Source organism: Mytilus edulis, chromosome 6 (assembly GCF_963676685.1).
Source record: "Mytilus edulis chromosome 6, xbMytEdul2.2, whole genome shotgun sequence".
NCBI lineage: Eukaryota > Metazoa > Mollusca > Bivalvia > Mytilida > Mytilidae > Mytilus > Mytilus edulis.
Window position 1 is genome coordinate 36,358,084 of NC_092349.1, and position 20,675 is coordinate 36,378,758.

The window sequence follows — 20,675 nt, forward strand, 5'->3', positions numbered from 1 at the left end:
TGACTTTAACATGATCTAAGAAAATGAGGTCAATGTCGTATTAACCAAACAAGAAATACATGTACACATTACCATCATTCAATACTCCATGTATAGTTGTCCTATTGCTTAGAGTTTCTAAGAAACAGACTTTCATTCTTATGTTTTACGGTAACACAACTGTCCCAGGGTTAGGGGGAGGGTTTGGATCCCACTAACATGAATTAGTTATTCTCATGCCTCATTCTGTATGTATGTGCCTGTCCCAAGTCAGGAGCCTGTAATTCAGAGGTTGTCGTTTCTTGATGTGATACATATTTGTTTTGCATTCATTTTTATATGGCCATAAGATTTTTGGGATTGTATGATGGTATGATTGTGTTTGCATCGTTGTCGTTTTCGTCCAAAGACACAATTGGTTCCGTACAGTAACTTTAGTTTAAGTGAATGGTTTCTATGAAATTTTTCAAGAGGGTTCGATACCACTAAGGGAAGGTTGTGATTGATTTTTGGGGTGATGGTTTTAACTGTTTAGGAATTAGGGGCCCACAACAAGCATTTTTCTACTTTTAGGATAATTACTTGTGTAGAAGTATTTCAATTGCTCTGAAATTATACCACAATGGTTAATACCACAAGTAGATGGTTTGGATTCATTTTGGGGGTTATGGTGCCATCAGTTTTGGAATTAAGGGCCAAAAAGGGGCCAAAAACAAGCATTTTTCGAGTTTCCAGACAATAACTTGTGTTTAAGAGTATGGATCTCTCTGAAATTGTACTACAAGTTTCCATACTACAAAGGGACAGCTAGGATTGAAATGGGGTTCCAATTTTTTTTAAAGGGTTAAAAAAAAGAAAATCAAAATATTGCGCAATACATTTGTAAGAACTTGACATTTATGTTGTGTCAGAAACCTATACTATGTCAAAATTTTGATCACAATCCAAATTCAGACAGTATCAAGCTTGAATATTGTGTCCAAATTTGCCCCAGCTGTTCAGGGTTCATCTTCTGTGGTCGTATCAGGCTGTCCTCAGCAAAGCAATTTATTTGTTCATAAATAAGGCCTTTAGTTTTCTCGTTTGAATTGTTTCATATTGTCATTTCAGAGTCTTTTATAGCTAACTATGCAGTATGGGGTGTGCTCATTGTTGAAGGCTGTACAGTGAAATATAGTTGTTAATTTCTGTGTCATTTGGTCTCTTGTGGAGAGTTGTCCTATTGGCAATCATACCACATCTTCTTTTTATATTAACCCAGAAAACTAAACTTTGATCAATGAACAATGAAAATGAGGTCAATATCAGATGAACCATGCCATGCAGACATGAACAGCTTACAACCCTTACAACAAATGTAGTTGACCTATTGCTTATAGTTCTAGAAAAACAGACAAAAACAACACTGATCAATGAACCTTGAAAAAGAGGTCAAGATCAAATAAAACCTGCCAGTCTGACATTAACATCATAAAATATTTCCATGAACCAAATACAGTTGTCCTAATGCTTATAATATTAGAAAAAAATCCAAAACTCAAAAGCTTAACATTGACCACTTCACCATGAAAATGAGGTCAAGGTCAGATTACACCAGCCAGTTGTAATATACACCTTACAATCATTCCATATACCAAATGTAGTGGACCTATTGCATACAGTATAAGAAAACAGAAAATTAAACATTGATCAATGAACCATGAAAATGAGGTCAATGTCAGATGAACCATGCCATGCAGACATGAACAGCTTACAACCCTTCCTTACAACAAATGTAGTTGACCTATTGCTTATAGTTCTAAAAAACAGACAAAAACAACACTGAGCAATGAACCTTGAAAAAGAGGTCAAGGTCAAATAAAACCTGTGAGTCTGACATTTACATCATAAATTATTTCCATGAACCAAATATAGTTGTCCTATTGCTTATAGTATTAGAAAAAAATCCAAAACTCAAAAGCTTAACATTGACCACTTCACCATGAAAATGAGGTCAAGGTCAGATTACACCAGCCAGTTGTAATATACACCTTACAATCATTCCATATACCAAATGTAGTGGACCTATTGCATACAGTATAAGAAAAACAGACCAAAACACAAAAACTTAAATATAACCATTGAATCATGAAGAAGTGAGTTCACGGTCAAATGACACCTGACAGTTGGACATGTTCACCTTACAATCATTCCATACATCAAATATACTAGACCTATTGCTTATAGTATTTGAGATATGGAACTTACCACCAAAAATTAACCTTCATTGATCCATGAAATGAAGTTGAGGTAAAAAGAAACTGTCTGACGGGCATGAGGACCTTGCAAGGTATGCTCACACCAAATATAGTTATCCTAATACTCATATTAAGAGAGACATTAAAATTACAAAAACACTTTTAGTATTCACTGAACCATGAAAATGAGGTCAAGGACAAGACACATGTGACAGATGGAAACTTCGTAACATAAGGCATCTATACAAGGTATGAAGCATTCAGGTTTTCCACCTTCTAAAATATAAAGCTTTTAAGAAGATAGTTGACCCCGCCACCAGACCACTATCCCTATGTCGAGATTTCTGTGACAAAAGTCACAGGCTTGACAAAAATTGAAAATACAAGAAAAACTATAAAAATATAAGTGTCACTCAGTATAGGTATGCAACTTTGTATTATTGCAATACTTGCTCAGTCTCGTTATTCCAAATACAATATTGATAATGCTGAAAGCAGTTCCTAGTACCATTGGGGTGCGACACAGGTCCTGACACCGATTTAAACATGTTTAAGTGAAATGATGAAACAAGATTGCACACACTGAATTGTCTGGCCGGATTTACTTATCATGATTAAACTTTTATTGATAGTGTAATATGAAGGTTTTTCTACAAGTATCGCAATCTTAACATAGTAAGTGGTTAATGTAAATGGAGTCAAGGTCAGATGTACCCTACCATACTGGCATGCACACCTTTCACTCGTACTATTTATCAAATATAGTTTAACGGCTGCTTAAAGTATCCGAGACAGACATCTATGAAAATTAACATTCATTAATGAACCATGAAAGTAAGGTCAAGGTAGGAAGAACCCTGTTAGACATGCATGTTCACTTTATAAATTACAATCATTTTATTCATGGAATATAGCGAACCTATTCAGAGGTAGATTTAGAGTATGGGTTCCTATATATTTGTTTGAAGAATTTTGTTGATTATATAGGGAAACGCTGAGGTATGACTGGAGCGCCATTTGATCACTGATCCATGAAATAAGGAAGAGGTCAGATGAACCCTGTCTGCGGGACAAGTAGACCTTTCAAGAATTCTGGATACCAAATAGAGTAAAAATATAAGTACAATAAATATACTCATGACAACAAAAATTCTAGCAGTTGAACCATAAAAATTAGATCAAGGACAATGAACATGCATATAATGGAAACATTGTGACATAAAGTTAAACATCCAGGACTTGCGGTCATAAAAGTTAAGTCAGTTTTTTTTACAAGTATAAAGATTGTATATAAAGTAAGTCATTTATATTTGGACATTTGCATTTTACTATCAAAAATACAGAAAGCAAGACATATCTCTGTGTAAACAGTTCAATCATAAAATTAACATATCCAAGTGGCATAACTTCTGTATAAACAGTTGATCCATCCTGATTTACAAATTTGTTCAAGATATTGCAGAGTTATATATCAATTTCATTGGAATCCAAAAAAGACTGGAGCAGTAAAAACCTAACATTTCAATTGATATTTTATAGTGTGTCTTTCTATTTTGTGATGTTACATTCAGTTTAGGGTGAAGGTTAGTGCCTGTTAAAGCGTTTAAACCCGCTGCATTCTTTTGAACCTGTTCTAAACCAGGAACATGTTGTTCAGTGCTTGTCTTTGTTGATGTGGTTTATAAGTGTTTCTAATTTTTTTATATAGATTAGACCATTAATTTTCCTGTTTGAATGGTCTTCCACTAGTAATGTTCGGTGCCTTTATAATTTGCTGTTCAGTGTGATGCTCTGTGTTAAAGACTGTATTATGACCTATGATGGTTTACTTTTTACGAATTATGACTTGGATGCAGAGTTGTCTCAGTGACACTCATACCAGATCTTATACCTACTAACATGACCTGACCGTTGCATGTATTACTAAGCCCCCTGTTCTGAGGATGGACACCTAGAGGTCAAGTACAATCAGCACAAAAAAAAGAACAACACACACTGCTACCTAGTTTAAATTTTAATGATAAGTACAGCAAAAAAGTACAAAAATACACATTATAACAATATTAATGGTATTGGGTAAAAATTCTACGACAAAAACAATAACAGTAGTTATTTTCTTAATTTTTACACCATATAGCACAAGAATTAATATAAAGTTTCAACAAATATAAAAAGCACTTTAGAATATACCTGTATACAACATATCAATATTTTTTTTAACAACTTAACAAATTTTAGTACTTTATAACTATCTTTCCCATACTATATTATTTTGAACGTTACAAATCTATTTTGAATATCAATTAGCTCATACAGGAAGTACCATGTTTACATACAAATTGTGCCGCAGTGAAATAGAAAACTACCGTAATTGATAGATCTTGTAAGTGATTACATGTGCCAAATATTTTTAGTGATTTTATAGTTCTATTTAATATAGAAAAATCTATAATTAATGAATCATTTCACAATTGAATTGTTAATATGGTCAATATATACTTGAGATTTTCTTTTAAATTTTTTAAGAATGATTTAATATATATTCAAATGGAAATATACATCTGAAGAATTACAAAGACAAAAAGGCAAAATTCGTTTGAGCATGTATCCATAATCTTGAAAGTTATAAACTATAGTAATTTGGTAGCTATGGTTAGACCTTGAACTTATTGTGTCAATTGTAGATTTCCATCAAATCACATTGCTTTCTTTGTATCTAATAATTTTTCTTTGAGTCTGTACTTTCATTTTGTAAATATCTACATGTATATCTCAATATGTTTACTTCTATATCATTAGTATTAGTGTTTTTTTAACTTAATGTACAATGACAATTCTTGTCATCCTCAATTTGTGTTGCATTGCAAAGACTATAATTTTAAAGATAACTAAAACAGAAGCTAGAACAGGTTAAGTTACAATTAAGGGGAGACTATCTATTAAATGTTCAAGCTCCATTTCAATATTTTTTCATTTATAATTTCTTAAATGTGGTACTTTAAAACAAGCACAAATTAATGTGAGATTCCTTATAAGTATGTATACATAATAAAGCATTCAATGCTATTTTACTTGTGAAGAGGCCACATAAATACTTACAAATTAGTTTAAACATTTTTTATAACCAGACATTTATTACTTGAAAAAAATATGATGTTGTGGTCTCTTTTTTCACAAACCCAGCGAGTTATGATATTATGTGCAGCTGGTATATATAGTAAGACTCGAAATATGACTCTTAAATTTAAATAGATGATTAATTACAACATGAAAAGCCGATTTTATTTGTGGCCTCCAATTCTTGTCTTCTGTGTTTCTAAACAAATCTCTTAATCACAAAGTGAATTTAAACATCTTCTGTAAATTTTAGCAATCTGTCAGCATTTAATCAATTGGCACAAAAATATGACCATCTATTAAAGATTTTTTTTGTTGAATATATTTTATATAGTTTTAGTTTTTCTTGATTAGGTTCATGGTGTATGACAAATCACATTAAAAATCTTTTTGAGTGTTTTTAACATCATCTGTATCAAATTATATTTAAGTACAATTATTCTAGTATCAGTTTTTATCCCTCATAAAAATTACTATTTGATATATAAGTAATTAGTATGCTCTACACTATATCTGAATTTTATATATTCATGATTTACTTACTACATGTTACATGCAAACTAAATCTTAACAACGATAGATAGTATACAATATATTACACATTGTCAATAAGAGAATATATTTACTTCACATGACTGGAATGATTGAAAGATTAATGAAAAGCTGCGTCAAATCCAAATTCGTCTAAAGTTCAAAGGTTAAACACAACCAGAATGACTCTGTAAATTCATTTTAGTACAAGTGATTTGTTGTCGAAAAAGCTTAAAATAGCGTGTTTATCAAGATTTTACTTTTTCAACATTTAATAGCAATAGTTTTGAAAAGAAGGAATTATGTGGTCTGCGAGATCAAAGTTCAAAGTTCACACTTCCAAATGGTCGCTGAGTTCAACACCATTTACAATATATCTAAACCCAAAGTTAGATCAGAACAGTCCATGATTTGGTTTGTTCAGAACAACATCCATTGATAAAATATATCGTCACACATCACCAGACAAATGTTTTATTTAATTATTGGTACATGATATCTGCCAGGATAAACAACAGTAACCAAAACATAGTGTAAGTGTGAACACATATCTTATTGTTCTCATCTCGTCACCAAAGAACGCCGAAAAATTGTTACAATATTTGTTTTGTTAAATGTTTTTGCCCGTTAGTCCGCAATTTGATGATATTACATAAGAAAGCCAAATTTTTATTCATCTTTGGATGTGTCAAAGATTTTTAAGACATCTTTAATAGTGCAAGAAAGTCAATTTTAACCAAAATGCTAATTTATCTAAACAGTACTCAAAGTCTGAGAAACTTCTTCAAGATCTACAGATGCACTTCTAAACACTGGTCATGAACTGAACTGATCTAACCACAAAAGACAGCAACTGTCAACAATAATATTGTAAATGAAATACATACATTCATTTAATATTTATACAATTCTATCTATAGTAACATAAAAAATATTAATGACGAAGAAAAAAAACGTTGATCTTCTTCACGACATCATTATCTATTCTACCAGCATGTTACATGTACAAATTCAAGGTCATAATATAGGTCAATTAAAGGAAGAAAATGCTTACAAAACTGAGGTAAAATGAAAGGCTCTTATAAAAATAAACTTTAAGGGCACTAAAAGTAATAATTCTCAGATATACAGTCCTATCAAATTTAAATTAATCAAATTCATTTTTTTCCATTTTTGAAATTGTAAAATTGCAGTATTGCAGTCAGCTATCAGAATCTTTAAGTATTGCTACAATGACAATCTACTGGCTTCATCAAATTTACATTATTTACTACAATGATGAGAATTTGGAAATTATTTTTAATATCAAAATTTAAAAAAAAAATAATAATGATAACAAATTGACAAAATGCCTCCTGTTATGAGAACTTTGGAAGTTAATTTCTAATATCAGATTTCAAAAAAAAATAATAATAATGATTAAGATTTGATAAATGCCATCTGTTATGAGATTCTTAAACATGAAAATGCAAGGAATAAATTTAATAAATCTATTTGTACCAAAAGCTGATCAAAAGGAAAAATAATCACTATTTTTTCCTAGTAAATCTAGCTCGCTAATATTCTCTGAAGACACAAATGCTACCTTATTTCAAAATCATCAATTACTTTTTAAAAACATTTCAAATTCTTATCTGCCCAAAGGTTGAAATTAATAAACGGCTTCATTTTTTAAAGCAATAGATGTAGCAAAGATCATACTTAAAGTAAGAACTGTCTTTCTTACAAAAACAATGAAATGATTGACAATACGTCTATACAAAACCTAGCTGTCTTCAAGTTGAATAAATATTGCAATAATGAAATGAAAATGATTAATAATTTAGAGTTGACAACTAATAAATGGAATGGAAATTTAAATAAAACTGAAATATAGATACACCTTGGTCAATGATATAAAAAAAAATGTGTAAGATTGTGCTGTGATTTTTTACATGGTCTTATATGAAACTGTGTTGTACTCAGTATGCACTTTTGTACAGAACATTCAATTTTAAAAATGGACACAGCATTATCAACTAATTACAGCATTAATATTTTTTATTTCAATTGAATGAAAAAGCTGTTAAAACTATGCATCATAAATTCCAGATCATTAAATAAAATTAGTCGTAAATATCAAATTTGGATCTGTCCATTTACAAAACAAATATTTTTAAAAATCTAATGCATTCTGGGTAATATTTTCCAAAACACAACCAAAACATTCTGATTGGCTAAAGACATCCAAAACAGTAAGAGGTTTGACCATCAGAACTAGCTGTAGACATTAAGATTCTGAAACAGAAAATTGTCCAGGTACTCAATACAAATGCCACAAGTTTAGTGTCAGAAAAAAAGAAAAACCTATTGAACAATTTTTTATAGGGCAGAATGATTATTAAGTATCGAACATCGTCATAATCCTTTTTTACAACATGAGCAATGTTTTATGATATGAATATGCTACAATATCATAAATAATATGAGTTGCGACTATCCAGGATACTGGTAATATAAACATAACTTCAAAAGATTTACAGTGTACATGTATATTACTATATGCTATACAAAGAGATATTGACAGAAAATTTACTATAAATTACATATCTACAATAAGCGATGATTCAATTTTCTAAACAGTTGGAATGAAAGATAAAATCTATTGAACAGATTTTGGAAGAACTTATCATTTTGTTTTTTTTCTCTGCTAACTAATAAATAAAATTAATTCAAGCATAATATAATGTAATACAAATCATAAGCATATCACTAAAAGAGTTTCCGTATCCTTAAAACATTCTGAAATTGACCTTATTCACATGATTTTTTTTTTTATCATAGGTAACAGTTTTCAAACCTCCAAACTTGAAGATCTTCCTACCGAAGATTAATGTTTGAATATATTTTGGGTATGACCTACATCTTCAAACTTTCAAAATAACCCAAAAATTAAAAGAAGCTAAAAGCTCCACAATGTTCCTTATTAATTCTGTCCATCTCTTAAGGTGGTACCCAACACTTTAACTAAAATCAATTTGGCTCGTTTAATTTTCTTAAAATTTTGACAAAGTATTTACTTTGACCCTTTTACAAAAATATAAAAATTTCAAAAAATTTGAACCAACCGTTTTATCAGAAAAATTACACTGGTTATATAGCAGTTTGACAAACACTTATTTTGATCATTGAGAAGCTTAATATTCCCTTAACAACACAACGTAATTAAAACGTTTAGCTGACTTTACAGAGTTATTTCCCTGTAGTGTTAGGTACCACCTTAAGTCTCTTCATTTGATACATTGTCAGCAAAATAAATCAATTCATCATACAATACTTATGACTAACTTGGCTGAACATTTATACAACGTGTCAACGATCTTGCACATTTTTTATTTATCATAAAACAAAATCATTGTGTCTGTGATTTTTCATTTTTGACCAGGACACACAGTTTTTTAAGTCAAATAATGGTGGACATGGACAAATTTTCAACGAAGAGATTTGGATTGGAAATCGATTAAACTTGTCTTTTAGATACCTAGCTGGAAGTTGGTCTTAATTGAGATTTTCACTTTTTTTTCAATATAGGGAGACTTCAAAGGAAAACTTACAACATTTTTATACAATCTGATTTCAGAAAACAATTAGAAAAAAAAGAAGAAATAAAAGCCGCAAATTTATATCTAGCAGCTGCTGAAAACTTAAGTGAAAAAAATCTAAAAAATTCTCCTAATTCCTGCCCTTAAAACTCATAATCTATGTATGCTCTGATCTTGTTTCATATAATGTTAGAATACCAAAAGTGTATATAAAACAAAATAGTAAGTGAAAAATACTCAAAAATGAATGTTTACAGAAAAAGAAGAAATTAAGCAAAAAATGTCATGACAAATGATATCAAAAAGTGAAAAATACTATCACATTTATAAAATTTTCATGGTCAACATGGAAATAAATACTTGTAAGATATAGGTCATATGAATACACTAGCTTGAATTCAAGCTTCTTGATGAAACAGCTTTGACATAAAGCTTCTTGGTGACAAAGATTGTCCTATGACTTTTTGATGATGATTTTGGAATATTCCAGCTGATTATGATATGATGTTATATCTCCTCTAAGTAAATATCTTCTTTACCTAAAACATAAAAAAATTCAATGAATGATAATGAGACAAATATTAACTTGAATATGTGTCAACAGGTCACCTTGTCTAGCTTGTACTTTCCTTTGTCCATGTTCAGTTAACCTTGAAATAAGGATAACATAGTTTTTTGTCAACAATTCAAAATAATTCATCTCACATTAAACATGTATTGTAAGTTTAAAGTTGAGATGACAGTGCTTGCATGATGACGGACACAGAGACCAGAAAAATAATGCCCCTCAAATGATTTTCTGTTTCTAATTGATTGTCGGCCATTTGAATCCATGGTAATAACTATGCTCAGTCTGTATGTGTCTGTCCCAAATCTGGAGCCTATCATTCAGTGGTTGTCGTTGGTTGCTGTACATCATATTTGTTTTTAGTTTTTTTTGTGTACATAAATGAGGCTGATAGTGGCCTTGTTTGAATTGTTTCACATTTTTCATTTTGGAGCCTTTTTATGGATTATTATTGGGTATAGGTTTTGCTCATTATTGAAGGCAATGCAGAGATGTCTAGTTGTAAACTTCTGCATCACTTCCTCTCTGGTGGAGAGTTGTCTCATTGGTAATCATAATGCATCCTCTTATGTTAAAATACAAATTATGCAAGATATTTTGTGTTCTTTAGAAAAAGTTTGGTTTAGATCATGCATGTAGATATTCATTAAGTTAGTGAAAATATGATTTCCTAAAAAAAATTTAATGAAAATTCCTAGATATATATTAAAATGTTCATCTATCCAGATTCTCCCACCTGTCAATCTATTACTGTAAATTTAAAAACTATTGCCTGCATTTATTATTGCGATTTTGTCATTTTAAGACTAAAATGGGATTTTAATTTATGCGATATTTAGAAAACTCCTGTTTAATTCATTAAAAAAGTTTCCAAATGAGTGTTGAAAATATCGCAATTATAACCCTGTCCCATTTTTTCATAATCCTAAAAGCATAGCAATAATTTCTGAATTTACACTATCTACAATGTGCCACATATTAAATTGAGAATGGAACGGGGAATATGTCAAAGAAACAACAACCCGACCAAAGGGCAGTTAACAGCTGAAGACCACCAATGGGCCTTCACGGTATTGAAAAAATCCCACACCCAGAGGTGGTCCATATACCATTTTTACCTAGCTTTCTATTCCCATTTTCTTTTTCAGATCCAGAGTTTCTTGGAATATGAGTTCCTTTAATCGTTCTTTGGGTAGATCATCTAATTCCATTTCAAATGTGAATGGTTCTTCTGCGACAGGTTCATCTGCAGGATCGTAATATTGTTCCAGATATGGATGCTCCAATGATTGTTCCACCGTGATCCTCTTGTGTGGATTGAAACATAACATTTTCTCTAACAAATCTAAAGCTGAAAAAGAAAGATACACACTATTATTAAATGTATAATTATAACTAGCAACAACTCATCTGCTTATAGAAAATTTGATTTTTTTTATTACTTTAGTTAACGTTATACTTCAGAATCAAACAAGAATGTGTCCATAGTACATGGATGCCCCATCTACACTATCATTTTCTATGTTCAGTGGACTGTGAAAATGGGGTAAAATCTCTAATTTGGCATTAAAATTAGATAGTTCACGTCATTGGGAAAATGTGTACTAAGTTTCAAGTTGATTAGACTTTAACTTCATCAAAACAAGGGAAAAAAACAAATAATTTAAGAGAATCTTAGTTAAAACCATCAACATATTCTTACAGCCATAATACAGTTGTTTCTAGGGTTTTGAGATAACAAGGTCACACTTATTTAAACATAGTTAATGAATGGCTATTATCTATTTTGAATTTATTGAACCATAAAACTAATTTTTGACTCTTCACATTGAATAATCCGTGAAGCGTATTATGTAAAATGTGAAGAGTCAAAAATTAGTTTTATGGTTCAATAAAATCAAAATAAATTATTGCCATTCATTATAAATAAATCACTATCAAAAATAAGGCTCAAGGAACATTTTATATTATTTATATTAACAATAACAACGTACACACATGTTGGCGTATGAATACACAACGTCAGAGTGGGCGTGTCACCATCAAAATTGACAACATTGAAAATAAAACTAATAATTTTAACCAATCAGAAGACAGTAAATACACCAAATTTATTTATTGATTAATATCTTACAAAAAACAATTTAACCTACCTTTAGGGTCTGCTCTAGGATACAACCTGCTCCATGATACCTTTGGTTTGTATGGCAGACTTTGGATGTAACCTCTAGCCTAAATAGACCAAAAACTCTTATTAACAACCAAAAAATATCACAATTTCAATGTTACTCTTTCTTTAATCATAATTTAGATTGTAGATTTTCATTAGGGTGAAAACATGCAAGTTCTTATGACCATAAAAATTTTATGCAAATCTAATATTTAGGATAATTATCTTCAAACTCTTGAATCCCTGAAACATATTTTTAAGTTTTTTTTTTTATAACCTGCTGCCAATTCAGAAAATGCATACCTAAAATGCTATCAATCATTAAATAGAGAATTTTTATTTTCATAAAGACTTTTCCGTCGCAAATAATTGCAATAATCACATTTATAAAAGCATCGCTATAACTCATGATTACACACGTCTTCTTGAGGTACTATAATTTCATTCCTATTCACCCCAGTGTAGAATATTGCATTCTACATTTTTATTTTCAATATTCAAGATCAATTGTACTTACCTTTTCATTTATTATACAATCGAGATCTTCTTGACTTGGGGAACCTAAAATTCCTAATATGTGGTTCAGTTGGTCTAGATCTGAAGAGAGGTTAAGAAATTTTTGCTCACTAATATGTTGAAAATAGAACAATGTTGACAATCTTTCCAAAGGAGAAGGTATGATTTGTGGCCTATTTGTTGTTAAACTAAATCCATCTAAAACGGTCTTTCACTCACAAAATCAAATGTTATACTTTTATGAAATATTGTAGTTTTGGTTTAAATTATACCCTTGATGTTCAGTGGTTAACGTGATGTTCAGTGATCGTTATTTGTTGATGTGGTTCGTAAGCATTTCTCATTTCCTTTTTTTTTTATATAAAGATTGAATTGGTTTTCCTGTTTGAATGTTTTTACACTAGTAATTTTTGTGGCCCTTTATAGCTTGCTGTTTGGTGTGAGCCAAGGATCTGTGTTGAATGCCATACTTTAACCTATAATGGTTGACTTTTTACTCATTGTGACTTGGATGGAGAGTTGTCTCATTGGCACTCATACCACATCTTCTTGTAACTTGTATCCTTTTCCACAGGTTGTACAGCCTTAAAAATGTCAGTAAATTAAGCAAAATTGTGAAATGATGCTAAATTGAGACAATTTTATTTCCAGATGCATAGATATAACAATTAAGATAGCAATCTTAAACATTTCTTTGATTACAAAAAGGATACAATGTTTTCCTGGAAACAATGGTCTGTTTGACAACATCTCTCCCAGTATACATCCAACTGACCATACATCAACTGAAAATCTGGGTTAAGGTCAATAATTAGTACACATGTATAAAGGTTAATATTTAGTACACATGTATAGCATCATTAGCATGTATATATGGTAATCAACATTCTGTTTTGACATTATCGAGTAAAGAAAATTTACCACAAAAAAGATCCTAACATAGATATGCTTACAGATGATATTTATATCTTATTCCATTATAATAGATCACTTTCTTTGGCTACATGAGCTGACTTTCATTTGAGGAGTCATAAAAAGGTGATAGTGTTGTTGTCACAAGATTGTGGGTCTTTTTTGTAATTGAAGGTTCTATGAAAAATGTCTTCTGTAGTAAATCTAGGTGCATACCTTGCCATAATGTAAAGACATTATAAATATTGTTGAAGACGATTCATTAATTTTCTTTGTACTTTGTAGAACATCGAAATTTATAGTTCACCTATTTCCACAGTATATATATATATATATATACACCTTATCGCTTGAGTTTTTGACATCATACAACAATCTCTTTTCCATCAGATATTTTCTTTTATGACATCAAAATATAACAGGACCTTTTGTGATGTCCATTTATGGCAGACAAATAGCGATAAGATGTATTGCCCCTCATGATGTCATTTGATTATTTGTGTTGTTGGGTTACTACTTCCTTTAATCCATAAGGAGGAACTCACAATTATAAAATAACTAAAACCAAATCATTTTCATTGTAGTAAATTTTACAGTAGAATTGAGAGTAGATCAAATGAAATTTGCATTCTATTCAATAAATTTTCCATAGAAGTGTTATCACAATGGTTTATTGATCCGGTAATTAAATAATAGTCGTGTGGTATGAAATGTGTGTTAATGATCTGATCCTAGCTACAAAATTACTTAATTATTCAGTGTTTGTGTTTGCTTTTCATTGAAATATATAATGACAAATTTTGTAAATATATTTGATTAATGACTTTTATTTTTGTGTACAATTTCGATAATTTTAAAAACAAATGTAGTGAAATTTTATCATGTTAATAAAAATCAAATATTCATAGCTGCTGATCACAAACATGTTGATAGTTGGTGTTATAATTATATTATGTTTAATTCATTTGATTGTACAGTGTTTACTTTTCCAATACTGTGAATTCATTTATTTTTCGTGGGTATCAATATTTCGTGGATTGAGGAAAACTTGCATTTCCATGGATATTTGATTTCGTGTACAAAACCTATAGAAAATTTGTAACTCGTTGTACATTTAAATTCATGGATCACCTGTACCCAAGAAACCCACAAAAATTGGTATCCAACGAATATTAATGAATCCACAGTCGGCGGTTTCTATAAAATTTCTACAATATCGAAAAATCCTCTGAATACCAACCAATTGAAACATTTTGATAAAGGATACTTGATTTTGTGTAGCCTTTAGAGTTAAGCATGATTTCTGGAGCTCTATACCATCGTGTGGCTACATATTCTGTCAGGAAACCAGTGTGGTCATGGTCAGGGTCAGCAACTCTTGCTAAACCAAAATCACAAATCTTTAAAAGAAAATAAAACAATGTTCAAGGTCAGCTTACTGCTATGTTATTATCCTTAGACTTCTAAATCAACCAATCATAATACTGAATTTGATGTTTGAGTATAGTTTCATGACTGTCAAGTCGGATTACAAAAAAATCATTTTATTTTTCAATTCAATGTAAATGAATTCTAATTTCCTTCAAAACACGATGAACAATATTTTATTTTAAAATGGAAGAAACAGATCAAACATAGTATAAGAATCAAAATAAATCTTTCTTTTTCTTGTATTTTTCTAAAATCTATATACTGCTATCAAAACATATATAGGTTGTTTCCATGCGAATTGCCAAGGTAAACATTAAGTTGTTATTCATTTCCTTAAAATATATTCATGAATTATCAGTGAGTTTATCTGATCTGAAAATAATCTCTAACAAAAGATAAAATCTCCCAGCATGCAATTCAAAGATGCAATTTTCTGTTTAAGAATGTCAAGTAGGAACTAAGCTTAGAGATTAAGAGTCTCTTACTACTGATCACCTAAAATCATCAGATACAACAACCTGTCCTATAAAATAACAAACTTGATTAGAAAAGTAAATTCAATTTACTAAAACTACAATTCCTACTAGATCAAATTCATTGATTTATGTAAAATAACAATTTTAATCATGAAAACGGTTTAAACGTGAAAAAGTCTGCGGAAAATTTCAAGTTCAACCAATCTTCAAAAATAAATGACAATTTTTCTTTCCACTTTTGACAAATACCATAAAATCTCAACATGAAAATAGATAAAAGGGTAAAATGCACTCTGCTGCATAATGAAAGTTTATACCAGAGGCTACCGAGAATTAAATTGTTCGTCTGAAACTGATACAAATTGTTCATGTTCTTGACCAACATTACAAAATAAGCTATAATAAAGGATATTTGACTGGTAAGTAATAATTTTAATGGGTCAGACTTTATGGATGGATGATTGTTTATAAAAACTAATAGCTGAAGCAGATATATTGTCACTTAACACTTTCAATTACAATTCTAACTTAAATACCTCCTAAAATGCAGATAAACCCATATCAAAAGCCAGCAACCCAAAACACATATCACTTCAAATTCTAGACATCACATCTAGAAGGAATTACAGCTAATTACATGATAATCATCATGCACTTTTTATTTTACAGTTTATTTAGTTTAACTTATGGTGTTGGGGTGTTGTCTTACTGAATTTTAACATCCAATCCCCCCCTTCCCCCCCACAAATCTTCTTTGATTCACACTACTGAATAAAATATAGATTTTAACATGCTAAACATTATATTGAAATGCCTTCAGACATACATGTATCATTCAAAATCTCTAGTAGTAGTAATGGAGACCCAAGAATGAAACTCATTACCTATATATATTTAATCTGAAACAACAGCACAACACCATATTTAAACCTGTAATTCATTGAATGAACATAAACATAAAAATACCTTCAGATCACAAGTTGTATTCAGTAAAAGGTTGCTGGGTTTCAGATCTCTGTGTAGTACGTTGGCTGAGTGTATGTATTTGAGTCCCCGGAGTATTTGGTACAGGAAGTAACACACATGGTCGTTACTCAGTTGCTGCGTCTTCAGTAATTTGTACATGTCTGTCTCCATTAAACATTGTACTATATATCTAATCAATTGTTAAGTCAAATAAGCTTTAAAAGCAAAAGATTGCGATCAGAAAAAAGTTTTACATGCTGGAGTTCTCTCCCTTGATATCCGTGATACCCAGAATGCAAAGCTTCTATTTTGAGAACCCATATTAATTTGTGTTAAATTTAAACAAAAGGTGTAGTATGTTTGTTCACTATGCAAATATTAGAGGCAAAACTTTCAGTGGTTGCCATTATAATTCGCCTTTTCAGAATCTAAAGGACTAGGACTATGGGTAATCTCATTGTTGGTACACAAAAATGAAAATAATGTCAAGTCATTGGTTCAATTTCTATTGTTTAGAACATTTCAAACCAATCATAATGTTTAGGTGTACATGTACGCTTTTGAAAATATTACCCAGAATGCATTTGATTCTGAAACGGTGAATTGTCAGAACAGAAGGTTGGACGGAACAGTCAGATCGTTGTAATCAAAGCGTGGACACAGGACCAGTATTTTAATCAGATATAAATTTCTGGTAGTATCATTATTAAAACATGTAAAACAAACAATGTAATACTTTAAATTCAGAAATTATTGCAATGTTTTTATTATTGCTAAAATGCGAAAGGGTTATTATCGCAATAATTAAAACCCTGCATTTTAATTTTTTTTATATGAATCGATCAAACAGTAATTTTCTGAATATCACAAAAATAAAATTGCATTTTAGTCTAAAATCATAGATCACAATAATGTATGCATGCAATAATTTCTGAAATTACAGTAAACAATGGTTCCATAAATTCATATAACTAGCAAACCATTTCTCCTTTTTTAGTAAACAACAGGAACAGTCTTAGATAAACAAGTTATATCTTATAATTTAAATGTATCAAGCTTGATCAATATCAACAACAATTATACTGTGAATTATAGTACAACTGCCTGCATCAGAAAAATCAACAAAAAACAAAGAACTGCAATGAATTAATCAATGACATTTTGAAACCTAATCTTACAGATAATCAGTGTTAACATAACATTTAATGATTTTTCTTCTTGAAATATCTGTTCTGCCATAATATTATGCACTGTAAATAAATTTTATGTAAAACTTAGGTTGCATTCAAATATTCTTCATCTTATTGCAGGTACTGAGTACTACTATTGTGATGTATTATAAGCACAGACTAATACTTTATTCCATAATTTAACTTAAGGGGAAACTCTTACAAATTCACACATTAAAAGGGTTTTAAAGTTAATTTTCTTAAATTACTCATTTCTGCTAGAGCGATTTACAAATATTATGTGTAGTTCAAAAAAAATGAACTTCAAGGCTATAGGTGAAGCACAAAATTAAATAAACAAAATTTGTGAGAACAACAACAAAATAAATGAACTAGAGGCTCTCAAGAGCCTGTGTCGCTCACCTGTTACTGTATTTACTGATGTCGGCCATCTTGGTTGGTAGGCGGGGTCATTAGACACTTTTTTAAAATAGATACCCTAGTAATGATTGTGGTCAAGTTTGGTTAAATTTGGCGCATAGTTTTAGAAAAGAAGATTTTTGTACAAGTTACAAAAATGATGAAAAGTTGTTCAATATTGACTATAAAGGACAATAACTCCTTAGGGGGTTCTCTGACAATTTTGATCATGTTGATTTATTTGTAGATCTTACTTTGCTGAACATTATTGCTGTTTACAGTTTATCTCTATCTATAATAGTCTTCAAGATAATAACCAAAAACTGCAAAATTTCGTTAAAATTACCAATTCAGGGGCAGCAACCTAACAACAGGTTGTCCGATTCGTCTGAAAATTTCAGGGCAGATAGATGTTGACCTGATCAACAATTTTACCCCATGTCAGATTTGCTCTTAATGCTTTGGTTTTAAAGATATAAGCCAAAATATACATTTTACCCCTGTGTTCTATTTTTAGCCATGGCGGCCATCTTCATAGATGCCAACCCCCTTTTGACACAATCAGTAACAAACTATAAAATTTTCCGTATTTTTGAAAAGTTTTCAGTAATCATTCATAAACGTGCATTTACCAATAAAAATTACTGACGAGTTGTTGCAAAGTGATGTACACTAAAATTTGTCATTTAACATGTTGTCTGTAGTATGTATTCCATTCATTAATTGTTCAGATGTTCTTGACTCAAACATTTTTGTTTTGTCAAGGAGAAGTAGAGAAAGGGGGAAAGCTACTTAATAAAATGCAAGTTTGCCTCTTCGGAAGTCAGTTAGTTACCCAACAATAGGTTGATAACTCCCGAGAAACCGGAAGCATTACATTGGCGTTTCCTAAATACTGGACCAGGACGGAAAAGTAATGATAAAAATCCGCGTTTTACAAAATTGAACGTCGATGATTGGGAATCCGTAACTATTCGACTTTGACCGTAATAGTGTAGTTTTTATCGCAAAATCTGAAAAACTACGGAAAAAATCGTAATGGTTGGCATCTATGCATCTTGGTTTGATGGCCAGGTCATCGGACACATTTTTTAAACTAGATACCCCAAGGATGATTGTGACCAAGTTTGGTTAAATTTGGCCCAGTAGTTTCAGAGGAGAAGATTTTTGTAAAAGTTTACGGACGACGGACGCCAAGTGATGAGAAAAGCTCACTTGACCTTTCAGGTCAGGTGAGCTAAAAATGGTAACCACAAAAATAAATGACTCCATAGTTGTAACAGTACCCTTGAAAGTACATTTTTTTTTTATAGAATTGAGAACTTCAAATCTAAAAATATTACTCTTCCAATAACACTTCTAAAGAAATCATTTCCTTAAACACGTGTTATTTGGTTTATGTTTTACAGAGGATTGACCCACCTATTCTTAATTGATACTTTATAAAACATTAAAAACAAATGGAGCAAATTAATCGATCTTTTAATATTAATGCAAGTCGTCATTCACCAAAAAAATATGATTTTAGTATTGCTTAAATTGAGTACAGTTCATATCATCCAGTTCCTACAATCATAAAATATACTATTTTACATCTTTTTAATCAAGTGATAATATCATTCAATTCTCAGATTCAATTATAACCATTATTTCCAGTTTCCAATAGCAAGGATAGCAATCAATTCAATCAATTTCATAAACAAATTAGGTCCAATGACCTCAAAAAAGGTTTTGATCACTGAAGAACAAAAGATGATACACAGTATTTTATATATTAGACTACATATATGTATGTGTAATATTCATGGTTAACAATATTGGTCTTTCCTGGCTATTTATTAAGGCAAGCTACTGGGCTATTCATTAAGGCAAGGTTATTTATTTAGGCACTGAGAAACTTAAGGATCATAAGGAAAATACAGATGTTTTATTTATTATTTTTAAAATACTTTTTGATTTTTGAATTTGAAGAAGTGGTCTATATATCATATATATATACCTTCTTATTTAGGGAGCTACCATTTGATTTTAATGGGGGGCTAGGATGAAATTTGAAAAAAATAGGCAGGACAGGAGTTTTGAGTAAAAAAAAGGCAGGATGAGACACTTAGCAAAAAAAAAAAAATGCAGGATGACAATTTAGGTAAAAAAAGTCAGGATAAACTAATAAAAAAAAAGGCAGGACAGAGATTACAACTAAAAAAAAATGCAGGACAAAATTTTTCATCCTATGCCCCCCCCCCATAAAAATCAAATGGTAGCTCCCTTAGATGCCACTAAAAAATATTGTGCACTTACATAAGATTCTTGTACATTGACGGAAATAAACATTTGACAAACTTTAAGTGGTTGCAAAATTTTAAACAAAATTCTACTTTGATTTTTTTTTATTATATGTTGTTGGATCAAAATAATAGTTCACAATGTCTGTTTTCTCACTTAGACATGACTTAGACCAATCAAATTAAGAGATTTTCCCCATTATATTTAAGGCCTTACAGTTGCCTAATACATGTATCACTAACGACAGATCCACTTCATTTGAACTTGTTGGATAGCTGTTTCAATGGCAATCATACCACATCTCCATATCTTTATAAAG

At 30.5% G+C, this 20,675-nt stretch overlaps 1 protein-coding gene across 1 annotated transcript in view; it reads right to left on the reverse strand.

The window, feature by feature from the left end:
- Positions 1–4,215: 4,215 nt before the first annotated feature.
- LOC139529050 (mitogen-activated protein kinase 1-like) overlaps positions 4,216–20,675 on the reverse strand; it is a gene marked incomplete in the record, with an annotated part of 58,932 nt that continues 42,472 nt past the window's right edge. Inside the window, 7 exon segments of the mRNA XM_071325291.1 lie at positions 4,216–9,984; positions 11,132–11,364; positions 12,167–12,245; positions 12,701–12,780; positions 13,413–13,484; positions 14,879–15,011; positions 16,485–16,674. Coding sequence (XP_071181392.1) covers positions 11,132–11,364; positions 12,167–12,245; positions 12,701–12,780; positions 13,413–13,484; positions 14,879–15,011; positions 16,485–16,674 — 787 coding nt within the window.